We start from the raw sequence: 19,322 nt of genomic DNA, 5'->3' as shown, positions 1-19,322 counted from the left end.
TCATCCCTCCTGCACCCATCATTCATGTATACTGAAATCCAAAGTTCATAAATCATAATACTAAACTCTTTTGGTTAAAATAACTTGATCTAAAATACTTTTTGTAAATAATCATTCAAAAGTACATGTATGCATTATAATTTCATCAGAAACATCATTTGATATGTTTTTTGTGATGAATGCATTTCTTTCAGTCTAGCCCGAGGTCACTTTTCGGAAAAAACATATATTATGTATAAACAGTTTATCTGCCAGTAGTGATAGTTTATGGTGCAGGACAGTTGTTGTTGCTTTTGGCAACGGATTTTAGTGTAGCCATCTCACAACATCCAGAATCTCACATTTTGAAGCCTACCGGGCCCGAACTTAGGTTTGTCTTTTAAGAACCATTTGGCCCCTCAATGCATAGGCATAGGGTAGCTGGTCAGTAAAGCCCCGTCAACAATTCGATTTTTGTGGGCGCTACTTCTTTAAAATGCAAAAGGCATGTGCACGATGCTTAATTGATGGGTGTCTTGCTTCCCACTCATGCCCTTAAATAGTTTTGGACCCAAGGGCAGAGAAATATGGGGGAAGACTGCAGTCTTTTCGGGTATCTCCCCCTACCATAAAGAATTTTTTCGAAAAGCATTAATTTGGTTTGTTTTTTCCATTCTGGAAATCGTGACATCAGTCATCATTTCCTTGAAAGCTCCCAAATACAACCATAAAAAGGTTCGTATCAATCATCTTGAGAAAACTGAAATGAACCTGCTCTTGGCCGCACCAATGCAAGCTCTATGCTTATGGTTTGGTTTAATCTCATTGTAGCTTATCTTCATTAGCTAACTGATAATTGGCAAAAACAGATAAGTCTCCATTTCATGGTTTTTCGTAAGATCAATGACTTGTATACCAAACTCTAAAAGTAAGAACAAGAAATTGGCAGCCGACTGAAAAAGGTCCACACACATGCACACGCAGGAAAGTTTTTTTTTTATTTTATTAGCCTAAAGCTGGTAATTTTATTCGTTTATGCCCAAGCGACACAATTTAAATATCAACCAGAGGTTTCAAGTCCAAGTCAGATGAATGATGCTCTTTTCATTAATATATGTTTCGAGAAACCGCTATTGGGGTGAGGGATCTGTTACATTGGCCATGTCAACCATGTAAAACTATGGTGCCGAAGGCCCTGAACATCCACATCTCTCTCTCTCTCTCTCTCTCTCTCTCTTTGTATATATATATATATATATATATATAATTGACAAAGTAGTCAAATTCATGAGGACCTTTTAACGAACTCCGAAATTCTTTTGGGAAGAAGAGAATAAATTGAATTACCGAGGGAACTCAAGTGAGAGATGAAGGCAAGTTGCAGCAAAAGAAGAAAAGTTGGAATCGTGGATAGAGTCGAGCAAAAGATCCATTTATCGTAGTTGAAAGCATCTTTTTTCCCTTCTATTCCTTTTTTGAGGGGACGTGAGGAGTACCCTTTTGAAAGTGAGATCACGTAGAAGTCTATAGAAGCATCTTTTTCATTACGAAGCCTTGAAAGTAAACTACAGGTGTGTGTTGGAAAATAAAAAGAAAGAAGAAAGATTTTAACGCTCGGCATATTGTGCTCCTATATATAGTTAAGGAGCTGTTACATGGAGGATTGTCAAGAATGTTTCGTCAGATTTGATTTCTTAATTTGTTGCTCTTTTAGATTTTGAGACACCTGCATTCCGTCGCCGTCACAATCTTCATAAAAATGGCAGTGCAAATGCTATCCATGGCCGGATGATTTTTCAGGACAACTTTATTGCCTTCTTCAGCTGCATTATATCTTGTTGAGTTGTGCATACAGCATGATTATCGCTCTCTTAATATGTGTCCAAAGGGGCTTGCCTCCCCTAGTTAGGCCAGCGGCTGGTAGGCAGCCAATTACTGGTTTGAGTTTCAAGGTAGTCAGCCCCTGGTTAGGCCCATCGGCTGCTGGTAGGCAACCAGTCATGACTAGCTTGAGTTTTCATGGTAGCCAGTCCCTCGCTCTTGCTGAAGCACGCTGAGATATTAGAGATAGGAGAACAGCCTTAGATTGCTGAAGGAGCTGTTTCATACATGATCCAAATGGATGGAAGAGAAATAATTTAAAAAATTACACTGTGCATGCACGTATCTGGGTGCATTGAACACTTTGTGAGCTTTGGAGGAGCCTGCCCCAAAGACTTTGTAAGTATTCCATGAATCTGACCCACTGATCGATGCAGTTTTATGGAATGCTTGTCTAGAGCTTCATGAATCCGAGGCAGATCACTTTGTGAGTGTTTTATGAATCTGACCAAAGCATTTCAAGAATTTGACCTAAAGACTGGGCAGATTCATGGTAATGCTCCGTGAATCGGTCTCAACCAGATTTATGGAGCACTAGCAAAGTATTCTTGCCACTCCATGAATCTGCTTTGCTTTAAATATGTTTGTAGAGTCTCAAGCGCCTAACATTGGGTGGAATATTGAAGTTCCTTGTTTGAAGAGTATGTTGCTCCCAAGTTGAGAAGATGATGACCAAATTATCTATACAAACATATCACCCCAAAAAGGAAAACCTTTTTATGGAATCTTAGAAAAAAGATTGGGTAGGGAAACTGATTAAATCTGACTGACATGGTCCACTTTCAAGGGATGGAAAGAAGTCAACGGATGAGTTACCCTAGACACACAAAGTATGGAAGGACTAATTAAAATCTGTGTCGATCTTTTGAAATAATCTTGGTTTTATCAGTTTATATATATATATATATATATATATATATTGTGGCTTCTGTGTTGAAAGAGGCATATCAATATAATGACCGTTATAATATACATAGGAAAACTGAAAGGTGACTCTATATTTTATGGACATGGGGACATCAAGTTTGAGCTGTCTGATTCTAGCCCAGATCTTGCTTCACTCTCTTTGAGCCACTGGGGCTCCTCCTTTCCTCTACCCATGATAGTACAGGCAAGGGGAGTCCTCCTGCCGTCGCCCGCGAGCCTGAAGCCATTCTGCCAGCCTGCCGGCGATGCCCGGCAGCATCTCTAGGCAGCTCGTCTTGCAAGACGAGAGGTTGTGAGAGTTAGAGGGAGGGAAGATAGGGAGAGGGGAGAGAGAAGGAGAAGGAGAAGGAGAGAGGGAGAGAGAGATGGGTGATATGGATCATATCCGAACGATCCAAATCTGATGTCCCTAGTGTATAGAAAAGCTAGATTCATCATATATATATATATATTCTTCCTCTTTCTGTTCTTCAATGTTGCAATTTGCGGTCCTGCTTCCAGTTTAGGATTTCCTGAAGTTCAGGAAGGTATACCCCATAACCAAAGCGTTAACTGTTACAAAGCATTTTCTAGAGGATGCAACTGTAGGTTTCTGGCATTGATTTATCAAACATGCAATAGACTTGGGGATCATGTGCTAGATGTTCATGTACGTCTACGATAGATTCATTTATTCGATAATTGGGATTTTTGACTCCTGTAGTTTGTGCTATCAGCTTGAACATAGGCAAGGAATTACAGAAAACAACCATAACAAAGACATCGATACCTTTAGAAAGAGAACCATAACAGGACTTAATGTCACATTTAGAATTTGCCTTGATCAATACCGCCCACTTTGAGATTCTGGGTAAATTATGATTCAAACTTGATGTACAAAATTCAAAAAGTTTTTGGGTCCATTTAATTCATTAGACTGCATCCATTTTCTTTAGAGAACCGTAGACTTGCATCAAGGCACACAATTTCTCGTGTAAAGCTTCTTGAACAGTACGGCTTACACATGAGCAGATGGAGACACTAGACAGAGAACCACCAGACGGATGATAAGGAATTTCTGCAAATTGAATTTAACCATCGGCACAAGCTAGAGGGAGCATTTGAGACAGACATGCTGACAAGATAGTTAAGATTGATGAGATAGAACAAAGAAGAACAGAAAATCATCACTCGATTGAGTTGGCCATAATCCCAGCGGCCTCACCGAACTTCTGGCTTGAGATCTCTTTTGCTTGGCCGTTCTCGTTCCTCATGATCGTCGGCTCCAAGCGTTTTCCACATCACTTTCTTTTCTTTATCTTCCTTTATGTTCCCTTTGTGGCAAAGTGTTCATTGCTATTCCTTTTCTTTTCTGCCAAAGTGCAGGTTGCACTTATCCTGCATTTATGATTTGTTCATGGTGCTACATTGCTGTGTTAGGAACTGGTGTGACCGTAATGACAAGCATCGCCTTTACTCGGCAGAAGCCACTGCTGTGACTTCACAAACCTGTCAAGAATGAATCTCATGTTGCTTTCAGGGTACGAAATCGGTTAATTATCGTGATGACCACACAAACTACCGAGCATAATAACTATAATAGCATAAGATGCTTAAAGAACACTATGGTACCAAAAACAAATGAAAAGTGACAGAGAAGAAAAAGATAAGAATGAGATTCAGCAATAGCGGCTGAGACGAATGATCAAACGATTGGTGTGCATACCTAGCTCCAATATCAAGTCCAATGCAACAGCTAGTTCCTTACTGTTCTCACTTACCCTGGTTACTTTCAGTCGTGATGGCTAAGTAGTGGAATCCTGTCATGGCCCTGTGTAGATTAATGACAATGGATCTAGTATGACGGGAGAGAATATGTTACAAGGAAATGGCATGGCAGTAAGGAGGAGGAAGGTGGTTCACAAAGAGCTCTTCTTTGCCGGATTAGGAGATCGGAGAATCTCCGGAACTTCACACGGTAGACCTTTCTTTATGCAAACACTCTTGTGCATCATACAACTTTCAACTAGCAAAACCTCCTTTCAAGATTTTAATTGTTAACAAAAGCACAACCGATGTCAGTACCTTGGAACGCTCTCAGTTGAAGTAACGGAATACCCTGCTTTTAAACAAACCTAAAAAAAAATTGTTTTCTTACGGTTTGTTATTTATTATCAACCACATTTGCTCTCACGTTGGAATTTTAGATATTTAATACAAATTTCACGATTTAAGATCACCAAGCCTCGTATCTTTGTCATGATCTTCCGTGTAAAAGTGGAGTTCCTCGTTCGACCCTATATAATGCTACCCACCGATTCCATGGTTTATTTTAATGAAAAAGCTTTCAACCATTCAAGCAGGCTAATGGCGGCACGATTGGCAGCACATAGATAAAATCAGCGGAGATCTAATAAGGAATCAACAACGCAGCGCCTTAATCTAGCACAAAATTAGCAAAATCCCGTTTGCTTAACAGAGAAGACCTTCAACGCGTCCTGACAGAAGTAGTAGGCACAACACAAGGATACTAATAAAACAAGGGAAAAACATTGGCTTTAACCACAAAAAATAGCACAGCAGTTCTTGTAACGCCTTACTGACAGAGGCCGTAGGCACAACTCAAGGATACTAAGAAAACAAGCGAAAACTAAAATAGATAATGCCAACTGACTCGACCTATTTTTCGATAATAAAACTTGGAAAAAGGACCCAAATAGCCGAGAGAGAACACCAGAGGAGAAAGAATCAAGCAGCGGGCTTCTCCCACTTGAGGGGCTTCACCACCTCCCATGTGAAGTCGGGGTCGTCCCTGCCGAAGTGACCATAGGCAGCGGTCTTCAAGTACCTGTTCCCACCCTTCTTCAGCTCCAAGTTGATGGAGATCATCCCCGGTCTGAAGTCGAAGTTCTCCTTCACGATCTTCAGGATCTCCTTGTCAGGGATTTTCCCAGTGCCGTAGGTGTCCACGAACACTGACAGAGGCTCAGGGACACCGATTGCGTAGGAGACCTGAACAATGCAGCGGCGTGCAAGACCGTTGGCAACAATGCTCTTGGCAGCCTGGCGGACAATGTACGCACCACTCCTGTCGACCTTGGTTGGGTCCTTGCCGGAGAAGGCACCACCACCGTGGGCTCCCCAACCACCATAGGTGTCGATGATGATCTTCCGACCAGTCAGCCCAGCATCACCATGAGGACCACCGATGACGAAGCGGCCTGACGGGTTAAGATGGAAGATGGTCTTCTCGTCAAGGTACTTTTCCGGGATGACCGCCTTAATGACATGCTCCTTCAGGTCAGCAGCGATTTCATCGTTGGTCACCGTCTCGTCGTGCTGGGTGGAAATGAGAACGGTGTGGACGCGGACGGGAACCATGGCACCATTGTCATTGTAGTACTCCACCGTGACTTGGGTCTTGCCATCAGGCCGCAGCCAAGAGCAAGTACCGTTCTTGCGGACCTCAGTGAGGCGAGCCCCGAGCTTGGTAGCAAGGACGTGGCTAAGAGGCATGAACTCAGGGGTTTCATCGGTGGCGTACCCGAACATGTGTCCCTGATCACCGGCACCAATCTCCTCAGGCCGCTTAGTGAAGTGACCATGGACACCCTGTGCAATATCAGGGCTCTGCTGCTCAATGTTCACCAGGACCTTGCAGTTGTCAGCGTCGAGCCCAACGTCGTCGGAGACAAAGCCAATGGTGCGGCAGGTGTCGCGGACGATCTTCTCATAGTCTACATTGGCCTTGGTGGTGATCTCGCCGAACACCATCACCATGTTGGTCTTCGTGCACGTCTCACAAGCGACCTTGCTGTCAGGATCCTGCTCAAGGCACGCATCGAGGATGGCATCGGAGATCTGGTCGCACAGCTTGTCGGGGTGGCCCTCGTTGACGGACTCTGAGGTGAATAGAAAGGTCTCCATTTCTCCGAGCTGCATATGACAAAAAAGGACTAGGTCAGTTTACTGTAACCGTGATCTAACCAATTGGAAATCAATCTACAGTTGAAAGAATATACACATAGGAACCGATAAGAACTTTAAATAATCTCCAAATGGCATCCGAAGATATGCACTCGGAGAAAACATGCGAATAATAGAAGCCAGTCCCAACTTTTTTTCACCCAAAAAAAAAAGAAAGAAAAAGAGATCAGATAAGTTTATCCGATGAAGACGCAAAGGTAACAACTTTTGTAAAGTATAAAAGATTCGAATAGTGCGTAACTCATCGAATCTTGCGAATATGCTAATTCTCACTGCAATTTCTGTTTCTACAAATAGATACGGCAGAAATGGAAAAGACTTAACCTGATAGAACCAGAAACGACGATAATTTTATTCCAAGCAGGTAAAGGTTAAGTAGCAGAGAGGATTTTATACTAAACGATTTCGGAGTACATGGAAAAGAAAAAGGTAAATTATGAACAGCATGAAATGGTCTAAATGCACAACACAAAACACGGACACTTGCTCAGCAATGTTTGCAGAGCAGATTTAGATCAGCAAGAGGGACTACGCTTTCCGATAGATCAGGTTATAGATAAGTACAAAGAAATAAAAGGTAAAAACCAAAAAAAATACTGGGATCTATGAACATCAAGTACAGAGTAGACGAAATCGGGACGAACCTTTCTTGACAAACTTAAGAACAGGGGACTGTCACATGAGCTCAGTGAAGTACAAACATATAAGATGATACTCAAGTTCTAACCATTTGCAGGCCAAAACAAATGACTTTTTATGCAAGAAAAAGGAAGACAAAGTAGGGAATAAAATTTCGTTTGGAGAAGACAAAACCGCACAAGCTATTCTGAATGACGATCACAAAATATATCTCCGGAAGGAAAAAACTGCCATGGTCAGTAGAAAACAAGAGATGCTAATTACTAGATCTAATTTCTTAAGTAGATCCAAAAGTCAGATCTCTTTGTAAGCAGAACAAATTGAGTTTTTACAAACGACGATTCAAAAAAAAATTCACTGACCCAACTAGTTCTGATACGAAACATGAAAAGAAAAAAGAATAAAATCATCGTGCCAAACAAGCTATAGCAAATCGAGGGAAGAGCGCTCTACGTTATGCATCATGGATAGCCAAGGCAGGAAAACAGAGTAGAAAACAACCAGATCTAAGAGTTGGAAAGCAGCCCAACATGTTCCCAGCATGTTATGGGAGATCACAAGCAACTTCAACTAAGATAAACTAGAACAAAGAACAGAACAACAGTTCTCCACCCCTCCACTACCTACCGCCCAAAAAAACAACCATAATAGCTAAACTAAAGCACCCAACATCAACATCTTCTTCGAATAGTCACAAGATTTTCCAACTACCCCCTTACCCAAATCAATCAAACACAACCGAGAGAGATCCACCGACACATACAAGATGGACGCGAACCAAAACCAGCAAATACGGAGACGAGAACCGCCACGGACGGTCTAAATCTCAAGAAATCTAAGAAAACCATACAACGCAAACAGATCTATAGCAAAATTCAACTCTCGAAACGTAAACCATGAAGAAAACCCACTAGTTCCTTCAGCGTAAAGCCCTTAAAATTTCTCCGCAACACCGAACCCAAACAAGACCTCCGGATCTCAAACCAGAAAATGCAGAAGACTCAGATCCAAGGCTCTAAACAGGAAAAAAATCTAAGCCAAGAACGGAAGGGAGAGAAACAACGAACCTTAGATCGAGAGTTGCAACAAAGAGCGGAGGGCAGAGAATAGATCTGCTCGAGAGTATAGGAGGCCCCTTTTTCTCTCTACCGACGCTCTTGGGCGAGACTCCCCGCTTGCCTCGTGGAGGCAATTTATAGACAACCACGAGTCGGGCGACGCAGCTCCCAGCTGCCCACAGTAGCAGCCACCGGATCGGACGGCCGAGATTCCGCGTCAGAGATGCGATCTGGATCGTCGGATTTCGCGGCCAGATGTGCTCCGGACGGTGGTGGGCAGCGACGACGCGTCTACTCGGCACCCGGCTGTGCACGGTGGCGGCGCCCCTGCCCCACCAACACCATACTCCCCGCCTTTCGGGTCTCCCACAATCGGCTCCGCCCCGCCCCGCCCCGCCCCGCTGCCGACACCTACGGGTCGGATCAGATCAGATCAAAACAGTTCGGGATAAAGTGTTGGGTCGCTATCGCTTGTTTGTAGGCATCAATAGTACCTTACCACATGCATCGGATTTAACTGGCCGGACCAACAACTTCAAGAGATAGAAAGAGAGGAATAAATGAACCGTCTAAAAATATATTTGGAACGTGATCGTGTCTAATCTTCTTCAAATGTAATGTTGGAGGCAGAAACGGATGTTTTCCATTGACCTTCATTATTGAATTGCATAATCTTTGGCAAGTCTAGATAACACCTAACTTACTGTTATAAACCTAATGTTACTATTATGTTATCCTGTTAAGTGTCAATAATATCTACCAACTTATAGTAACATTGTCATTTACCTAAGTACCTTATGTTTTATTGTATAGACTAACACTTTCCTTGAAAAACATTTATGACCCAAAACGGGTGAAGAGTAGATTCAAAAGCGATGCATTAAATGGAAGTTCATAAGTTGTGACATTTAAAATATCAACGTTAAGCTATAAGTTGTTCTAAAACAAAATTGTATGAGTGGTTTGGCATTAATTTCATGAATCTTCTTTAAATTTAGAGTAGATTCATAAAATACTTGTTAAATACGGAGAAAAAAAATTACTTTGTGCTCGCGATTAACTCATAAATGCAACAGCCGCCTCGTAATATAAATGCAGAATACATGTGATTCTTTAATTGGTCCCCCATTTTTTAAAAACAAAAAAAAAAAATTTTGCTCTGACGACGACCCTAAGTCATCATCTCTCAAACATTAAGTCAGTGTGGATTACTTTAAACTCTTGCTCGAACTCGAAGATCTATCTGCGCCAAAACACAAGGTGACAGGAGAACACACTCATGGAGAAGTTCAAAATTTTAATCAATAAATGCAACAATCTCTTATGTGTTATTCAACGAGGAAATATAACTTTCATCAACATGATTTGAAAATAAAAATCATGGTGGTACATGTTGAGATCTTGGTCAAGATATCCAATCATGTTGATCAGAACAGGGGTGATGATTTTTGCATGAAAGGTAATTGAATCTTCAACTCATATTAGATTAGATATAGGAAATTGGCTTATTAGTTATTAGTAGAGAGGGTGCCTCGTTATGGATCTGATTTTGGATCTGTTTAGTTGGACTTAGTAAAGAAATTCAGATCAAATTACAAAGCAAATCTAGCTTAGGTTATGCTTTTTTTATAACTGAACCCAAATATAAATTAGATATTAGAAGGAGACATGACAAAAGTCCTACCGGATTGGATACAAATGCCAGATTTTGTGCTAGTTAGATCCGAATATGGTTAAAAAATGGATTTTTTGAGTTCGAGTCTCAATTACGGTAGGATTTAATTACCAGAAATTTGATAAAGACTGGATGTGACCAAAATCTGAGCCTGCGTACATCTAGGGACCGTCTTCGCGATACGATCTGGACCGTCCAACGGTTCCACGTGCAGCCGGATCCAGTCTGGTTTGGTTGGTGGTGGACGGCGACCCGGGTCCACTCCGGGTTATGCCGGCCTGGACCTGCAACCCACCAACCCCATTCCCATTCTTTGGAAGTCTCACCATGTAGTCATCACATTTGAATTTTGTTTGGCTATCACGAATACGACCTGAATTTTGTTTTTAAACGTATAAAATAATCAAATATAGAATTATTCTTGAATTATTAAATAATCAAATATAACTTTATTCTTCAAATTATTTTAGAAAATAGATAATAGTTAGCATCTAGCCTTCTTGAATCAAACAGTGAATCGAATCGTTTTGCTACTGGTCTATATTAGAATTGACCAATACAAACCTGTGACTTGGACTCTGATACCCAGATGACTGGGTCACTAGGTTGGTAGTTGACTCGTCGACTCTCTTGAGTTTCAAAATGGCTTAAATCGGGTGGGTCATGGTCGAGTCAGGCTATGTCAGGAATGAGTTGGGTCGATTCAGGTCGAGTCTTTTAAACAATGGCCAGAGAGCTAGTTCATTCCTTGTTGTCGGCGGTGAGCCTGTAGATTGAATACATACTAAGCACCGACATAATTTTGAACTTGAGGTATGAAGCAAAACTCATCACATTTTTTAATGACATCAACATTTCCTGCGATCGATTGTTGATGATTAATTGTTAAGGGGGCCAGAGGCTCCAGGATTTCGTTTAAGGACGGGCCAAATAATCCAACTTCAAATTTAAGTAGGGCCAAACTGAACCTAACTAAAAAAAAAATCATTGAATAACTAAATTTTTTTATTTTTCTAATGTAATTTTTTTTCCAGCTAGTTCGGGGCGGGCCATAGCCTAGGCGCAATGACTCACGCGCGCTCGCACGCACACACACACATTTCTTCAAAAGTGATGTTGGAGGCGAAAAAGTATATTTCCCGTTGACCCTTATTACTAAGTTTCATAAACTTTGCACCTAAGAAAGATGAGGGCGACGTTATTTAGGTGAGCTTAAAAAATGGTACACAGCGGCCTCGCTCTTCGTCGGCATCATTGTTTGGCATGAGTCTACCAAACCCCTTAATTTTTTTTTTTTTCAAAAATTTTGCATGTTACCACTATGTATCTCAAATACAGTAACTATAAACATTGTCAACCACCCAAGTGTCTTTTTTTTTTTTTATGTAGATTACCATTTCGCTTGAAACATTAATGAGCCAAATTGGTGAGATGCATGAAAGATATAATTGGAGGATATAGAAAGGGGTGCATGAAATAGAAGCAGAAAAACAAATGCATTTAGAAATATGTCTTGAGAGGTAAAACATAGTTTGTCTATTTGAGGATTGCGCTAACGATGTGCCCTCAGTTTGATACGATAAGTTAAACGGTGTACTATAGAAGCGTAGATCACCCAAATCTCAAAGCAACCCTGAACCCTAAGAGTATTATCTTATGTGATGAGCATGACATTTGAAATATCATTATAAAGTTAGAAGTGAATTGCACAACATAATTTTGAATTTTGAAAAAGAGAAGCAGGTTTTTTTGGACATATCTATGGACGAGGAGTTCTGGTTTTATTAGGTGGGGGAACGAAGCAGTGGGCCGGCCTTCATGAATAAGATATAATTAGACAAGAAAAGTTTTTCCCAGATCTGTAGAAAGCAGTTTCAGAACTCATGGACTCCAACTGTCACCAAATATATTAGTGCTGACCAATTGCTACCAATTCCTTTCACAATTAACAATAGGTTGCGTAGTGCTGCATAAAAGATTAGGGCACCGACACCTAACGTCACAAACGAGTCGGATCTGGTGCAGAAAGATTCATTAGATGTTGGATTCGAATCGGATCCTGGTACACTAGAAATTGACAAAATCATCAAACTGGATCTGGAAAACTTACAACGTCATCGACAACCAAGAGGGTGTCAATTGGATGATGGGAACATAAATGGATCGGATTTGAATTAGATACCATCGGGGTATTACATTCATTTAGTAAACGAATGATAGATAATCAGGCTTGGAGTTGATTTTGGATCTGGAAAGTATATTTAAGGGCTTTATTTAGGCAATTCAACACATGGTGAGACCGTGAGGGTATTTTATTCCCTTTACAGCAAGCACGTCTCTGGAGCTCTCTTATATGTCCTCAATTATAATGAGGGTTCTGTAATAATGGACTTTCACCTACGGTCTTTTTTCTACGCATCCGTCGGTGAATCTACGTTTTATATTGAAGACTGAGAGGGATCTTGCGTGATTTATAACAAGATTGTTAAGTCATGTTTTTTTAATAAGAGATTGAAACCGAACCTGCTAGGACATGGGTTAGGATCTGTCCGATCAATGGTCCTAATCTGGTGTCATGTTGCTCACATTGCAACCAATCCAATAACCACGTCTACCAATTGTATTTGTACATCACCGACAGCTGGTGTATTCAAATCTGGATTTGGCTGAGAGTTTGTTCGTACCCATAACCGGACTTTCGATTTTGAGTCAGCCCACGAGATAGGCATTTAAATCGAAGTACCAGAATGTTAGTTTTATATATATTGGCAAAAGTCATACGTACAACCTCCCCCACATATAATTGCAGATCTGCTTCTGCTTGCTTCTTAAATGGCTTCCTTTTCTAAAGGGAAAAGGAAACCTAAGTGAACATCAAGCCAATGCGGATTATTTTACGCGTTTGATTGTGCACCTCTTTAATTGAAGAGAATTCTGGTGACACCGGTCTCGTTTGAAGGTGGGACAAGAAGTCGTGAATTTTTTTTTACTTTTCAATCACGCAAGAAGGAAGAAGACAGCAAGCGTTCCTCCAGTCGGTCGATAATGAACTCCAGCTCGCTCTGCTAATGATAATTTAAAGGGAAAGCAAACCGTCGGTGCGTATTGGGATCTGGGTCAGCACGTATTGTCCAGGACCAGATCCGAAATGTGACGTCGATGGACATTAATGATTGAGCATAAAAGGTACATGAATCTTCCATCTACCACCATATTATACAGTGGGGAATGATTCTGTTGCTAGTGGGAATCCAAGTAGACGCGCTCCCATATGGTTCTAACCATAATATGCTTGTGATTATTAACGAATATAAACCTCTTTTTTCTCCCTCTAGAAGGTAGATGACAAAACGGATACTGCCCTGCCCCTCCCTATAAAGTGGGTAAGTATGTACGTGCATTCCAACTAGGACACCTCATATATATATATATATAAGAGGTGCCCTACGCATGGGACTTTTTGTGTCCAGTGCAACTTGCAAAGCGATTAATTGAAACTGCCAACTGGAAAATCACGTGTTTGCGGGACTCTTTTTCCCATAAAGGATGATGGCTGAAGTCTTTCTTCTTTTCGTATGTTTTGAATCTGATGGTGGGCGTCGAGCTGGGAATCCGGCGAGCTTTTCGATAGCCGGCCCAGGTTGGGAACTTGGCGGCGATGTTTGGGCTATAAAAATGGCTTCTCTTCGGTTCCACAACTTCTCAAGTCCAGCTCTACTGGGATTGGACAATATCTATACAAGATTATTTTTCATATGCTTTTTTATACGTTAAATTTATATATTTCAATTTTTTTTATTAAAATCGGGTTGGACCAGGCTGGCTCAAATCACTGGTCAGGCCTAAGCCCGGGACCGGTGGCACGGGTCACCTTGATGTCCAGCCCTACTTGAACCCGCCGGTTTGGGTTTAGCTAGGGATTTGTTTGACCAGATCTATATCTCTAACTGACACGTGGCAGTTGCCTATACGGTTGGTAAACAAAGCCTTGTGATCCTTCCCTCGGCCGTAGGTCAGAGTTGGTGGCCAACGGTGCGATGGCGACCGCGCTTCATCCTCCCCACCTCTTCTAAGGAAACAATATATATATATATATATTTATGATTAGACTATGGGTTATGATTAAATTTGTTGGGTGGAAAGAGTAGGTGAAGGATCCATGAGCGAGAGGTTTGTGGCCTAACTTTGACTCAAACGTGTTTATATATATATATATATATATATATATATATATATAATGTCATAGCTGATGTGAAGTCGGTTATTAGTTCGATTCTTGTAAGAGTCAACTTTTTATTCAAAGTTGAAACATGCATTTAAGGACAAAATATACTAACTTCAATACATTAAGTCTCTTGGTAAGGGACAAAGAGCACGGATTTTTTTCATGTCAACAAACAAAAAAACTGAAACTAATATGAGTGAAGTTATTTCTGACATTATTATTTTTGCAAACATGAGATGGGAACCCAGAAAATGGAAGGCCAATAAGGCAACTTGGAACCGAACTTTTGTCATCTCTTGAGCACAGGCTGTCTGACTTTGGACTTGACCCCCGTCCTGTAAGAGGGGAAATAAATTAGGCGAGCCCTTAGAAAAGCTGCTTGGAAACGTCATTTTCTCGTGGTTTGTTCAATCCCACTACTTTCAGGTTCACATTGGATCTAGATCTCGATCCAAATTCACCAAACCTTGCTCATCTCTTAAATGCAAGGGGGCCCACTAGCAGTTAGAGATCAACTTGAAAACCGTTTGCTAATCTCTCATGCGCCCAACCGCAAGTTGCGCTTCAGGATATCCTGTGAGACTGTCTATTTAAACCGAGCAATACACCAATTTAGGGTTAATTTTTGGTGATTACCCTAAAGCGAGCCTCACAAAAGGAAGCCCGGGAACGACACTATCATCACTGCTTCTGTTCTCTCTTCCTCTATTTCTCTTCTTCTTCTTCGACTCCTTTCAACAGTCAGTGTTGTCGCTGCTTCTTCACGTGCAAACTGGAGACGCCGCTAGTGAACCTGTTGCGCAGACGAAGAGTTCATACAGGCCACCATTCGGCTGCTGCTTCAAATTCCTACATAACAAGAGTTGGATCCAGATCCTGATTCACGTTAACATCAGCAGAAACATGTACCCAAAAGGCTATATCTCGACCACCCATCATGATTAATATTTGTTAATCCATTGGTTTTCATGCACTCTAAACTGTTGGTTTTTTCTTTCTTTCTTTCTTTCTTTTTCTTATGCATTTGGTTAATCTTCCCTTTTATGCATCAGAAGAATGTGATTTAGCACTTAGGTGGCTTTGATTGCCTCGGATCTTAGGTCCAGGGCAGATTTTAGAACCTCGGATCGAAGGTCTAAGGTTTTAAAATCTTGGGAATTAAAGCCATGGATTTCAGCATTCTCACAGATCTGAAACCTAGAGTTTCATAAACCTCTGATTTACACAGCAAATACGATCTCGAAATTTAGGTCTGGGGTTATCAAACACAAACTTAGTTCCTTATCAAGCAAAAACCATTGATATATATAGCACCAATCAAATTATCTTGGTCATCATCATATGGATTTTAAAAAAGGCAGAATTTGGCAGTACATATAGCTATGAGAGAAAGCGTTCATCCTCTTATCGTTGTTTTATTTGGCACGGAGAAGCATATCCCGGGAAACATTGTGCGGGATTTGACTTACTTTTCTACTTCTTGACTGAGAAGAAGTAAAAAAATCCAGGTGCGGGAAGATGATGACTTACAGGCGAACTGCAGCGTCAGGTTATTTATGGACGGCCCCATGGCCATCTCCTCCAAGAAAACAAAAGGAAAAACACACCCAGAAGAAAACACAGATCGATCCAACCATCGTCTTCAGCAGATGACCCAAAACCAGACGCCATTGAAATTTGACATCGTGGTTGGTGAGAGCTCATCCCCATGGACGGTCTGTCACCATCCCTATCACACAACGTTTATTTCTCCTGTGCCCACCAACTACAAGTATTCAAACTATGAACTCTCCACACAAATCCGTCCAGATTCATAACTAAAATGATACCTACTGGGGAGAATATATCGAACGGCTACTATACTTTCAAACTGCGATGCAAAAAATCTGCACAGGGGTCGTTTGGTATGAGAAACATAGGTTCATGGAACAATCAACAAATTCTTTCATTTGGGGGCAGATTTCGTGAACAAATTGAACCTGCCTCAAAATTTAAGGCACACTCCTTTAGTGTTCTTCCTATCAAACAACCATTTGTATTGCTATTACTTGTCCATGAAGGGCACCATATGAAAGAATAAATAAGAAAAATTAATATAAATCATTTCTTACTTCAAGTCATTTTTTGAAAAAAAAAATGACTTTCCTATTATTAGATTTTTGATGTTATAAGAGTGTTCATTTTTTATTATTCGAAAAATATTGTTAAAGTAAAGAACGACTAATTTAATATATATTTGTCGCCAAATGACTCTTAAGGTTAAATTGCTAAAAAAAAAATAATTAACTTTAATGAATCTGGGTTTTGCTGTTATATATATATATTACTACTTTAAGATTTGAGAAATTGCAAATGTCTACCTGAATTTATAAAATAATTGGAAACATGCATTTCACTAATGGAAGATATTAAAATATACCTCATGAAGAGGGTTATTTTATCCTTAATAGCGAAAGGCAATTTCTTAAAAAAAAAAAAACAGAAATTTCAAGAATATGAAGTCGACTTTTCAGTAACTCCAAATATCTCGCACAAAGGATCTCCCCCGCAGCCCTAACTTTTGTCACTTAAAAAAAAGCAAAAAACAAGAAGAAGCTATGAAAAAAATTGTAGACCATAAAAAGCGTTGTATCTAAAAAGTATTTTCTCCTCCATAAAATGGTCGTTCAAACTATACTTAAATGTTTTTTTGTTCTATTTAAAATATGGTTTGCATGTGAATAAGCAAGTGAACTAGACCCGGGCATCGGGCCGGCCTGATTAGAGTTGGGTCTAGACCGACTTGATGTTCAAAACCTGAGCTTGGGTTCACGCTCGATGCTCAAAACCCGATCCTGGGTCCGGCTTGACCTGACTCGGTGACAATAAAAAAATAATTTTTAAACATAAATTAAATGTTTTTTAATATAAAATATATTTTTAATAATAATAATAAAAATATATATATATTGAATAAAATAAAAATAAATTTTTATTTGTTATCAGACGAATTGGACCCCCATAAGGCTGACTCCGGCTGAGTACGGGGTGCCCGTTGGGTACCCGGCCGGATGCCCATGTTTATTGTGAACTATTTTAAAACCTTAGGTGGTTAACTTGTGATTTTTCAAATGCTAAGCAGCTTTTTTCTAAATATGTCAAAGGTTGACTACATTTCCAAATTTCTGACATAATTATGAACCATATAATAGCTTTAGGGGTCATTTGGCAACAAAAGTACAATGTTTAGTGTTATATATGAATTTGCCTCAATTTCAATAATAGATTTGTGGAATACTTACATGTGTTTCTTTGCCAAACACTCCAATCTATAATAACTGGATATATATATACACATATATATACATGGATCTGACGTCCGTTCTCTTATGATCCTCTGTTTGGTGTGAGTGTGGACCTCATGTAGAATGGGCTTCACATTAACCATGAACTTAAGATTGGAGACTATCAAACAGTAGATCATGTGATTGCCCGTAATTGCCTCAATAGTTGTGTGCACTCTCATCCAAATGTACTTTCACTAGAAAAGCTGGGAATTGAGAAAGTGAGAAGGCGAGGGTTCTATTTTACTCTCTCATGTTGTTATTGGACACAAGTGGAGAAAGTCTTGGGGCCGGGGTACTTTGCCATAGAGTTTTATTTTACTGAAATTGCTGACGTAACTTGTTATTTTAAGTACGCCCACCAATGGCTGTATGTTGTTGAGATTCCCACCTCCTGCCATCACCTTCACAGCTTTCCGGAACTCCTCAAATTTGAAAGTTAGATGCTCTCCGAGTAATGAGCCAATAAATTATTTCCAGATGAAGTAAACAGCTAAATCAACGGACGAGACGACGCTTTAGATAAGGAGATATTCGTGGAGTCATAACGCTAGACGACAATAGATAGAATCGGGATCCTATGCTTGGATCGGTATCCACTTGCGCGGTCCAGTACCCAACTTGTACAATAAAAAAGATTTCTCTGATTTGTTAATTACTTTTAGGAATCATGGTTTTGATTTTTCTTTTTCCTTTGTATTGCATGAACTCCCTTTTGTAACATATCACGTTCTCTTTTATTTTCCTATCTCTAGGTAATGGTTGATCGGTCAAATGAAGTTGATGTTAGAATGATAGATGATGATGCTAATGAAAGTAGCAAACAGCAAAACTCTGTGGCTGACATTACTAAATTGAACTCTCCTACTTATGTGCCAAGTATTGATATGGAGTTTGATGATGATGGCAAGGCAGAAGAGTTTTATAATTCATATGCTCTCTTAGACAAGGATTTGGTGTTCGAGTTCAGAACTCGAGAACCAATAAGCATGGTTTGTTAATGCGCAAGTCCCTTGTGTGCTCTAAAGAAAGTTTTCCTAGCTCACATAAGGAGGAAGTTGAAGTTGAACTAAGAAGAGGTTGACTATGAGATTTGGCTGCAACCCGAGAACAATTTTGAAACGAGCACTGAATGGCAAATTATATGTGGCTCATTTTGAGCCACATCACAATCATGAACTAGCCACTCCTTCTAAAGCTCGCACATTAAGGTCACATAGGAAAACGAGAAATGCTGATGCAGAAATTGCTGATTTGACAAAGCAGGCAGGCATCAGAACCAAAGCTGGACATACATTTTTAGGAGAAGAAGCCGGAGGTTGTGAAAGCTTTGTCACTTTTGCCATTAGATTGCAAAAACTGCCTAAGAACAAGATGTACAAGTTCACCAACCACTAGAGATGCAGGAGCTGTGATGCAATATCTAGAAAGTAAATCAGCAAATGACCCTTTTTTTCTTCAGCTCCATACAATTAGATTCAGAAGGCTTTGTAACAAATATTTTTTGGGCAGATGGAAGGTCAAGGTTAGACAATGAGGTTTTTGGAGATGTTGTATGTTTGGAGACAACCTATCAAATAAATGATTCGAGGAGGCCATTTGAACTGTTTACTGACGCTTAACCATCACAAAACAAGTATCGTTTTTGG

The 19,322-nt window shown here is 40.3% G+C and overlaps 1 protein-coding gene and 1 long non-coding RNA gene across 2 annotated transcripts; both read right to left on the bottom strand.

Annotated features, from left to right (window-relative positions):
• Nucleotides 1-3,661: 3,661 nt before the first annotated feature.
• Nucleotides 3,662-4,842, bottom strand: LOC126410472 (uncharacterized). The gene is made up of 2 exons (XR_007574520.1): nt 4,548-4,842; nt 3,662-4,275 (listed from the first exon to the last, which is right to left on the bottom strand). It is a non-coding gene; the product is annotated as an uncharacterized LOC126410472 (long non-coding RNA).
• Nucleotides 4,843-5,294: 452 nt separating this feature from the next.
• On the bottom strand, nt 5,295-8,615 carry LOC116262471 (S-adenosylmethionine synthase 1). Its single transcript, XM_031641886.2, has 2 exons — nt 8,460-8,615; nt 5,295-6,702 (listed from the first exon to the last, which is right to left on the bottom strand). The coding sequence occupies exon 2, from the start codon at nt 6,691-6,693 to the stop codon at nt 5,515-5,517; it is 1,179 nt and encodes a 392-aa protein (XP_031497746.1). The 5' UTR covers nt 6,694-6,702; nt 8,460-8,615; the 3' UTR covers nt 5,295-5,514.
• Between the last annotated feature and the right edge of the window lie 10,707 nt (nt 8,616-19,322).

This window comes from Nymphaea colorata, chromosome 10 (genome assembly GCF_008831285.2).
Source record: "Nymphaea colorata isolate Beijing-Zhang1983 chromosome 10, ASM883128v2, whole genome shotgun sequence".
Taxonomy (NCBI): Eukaryota; Viridiplantae; Streptophyta; class Magnoliopsida; order Nymphaeales; family Nymphaeaceae; genus Nymphaea; species Nymphaea colorata.
This window is presented reverse-complemented; position numbering and strand designations above follow the sequence as displayed.

Bases quoted from the DNA above. Each gene is read 5' to 3' on its own strand.
- LOC116262471 (XM_031641886.2), bottom strand. From the start codon at position 6,693: ATGGAGACCTTTCTATTCACCTCAGAGTCCGTCAACGAGGGCCACCCC.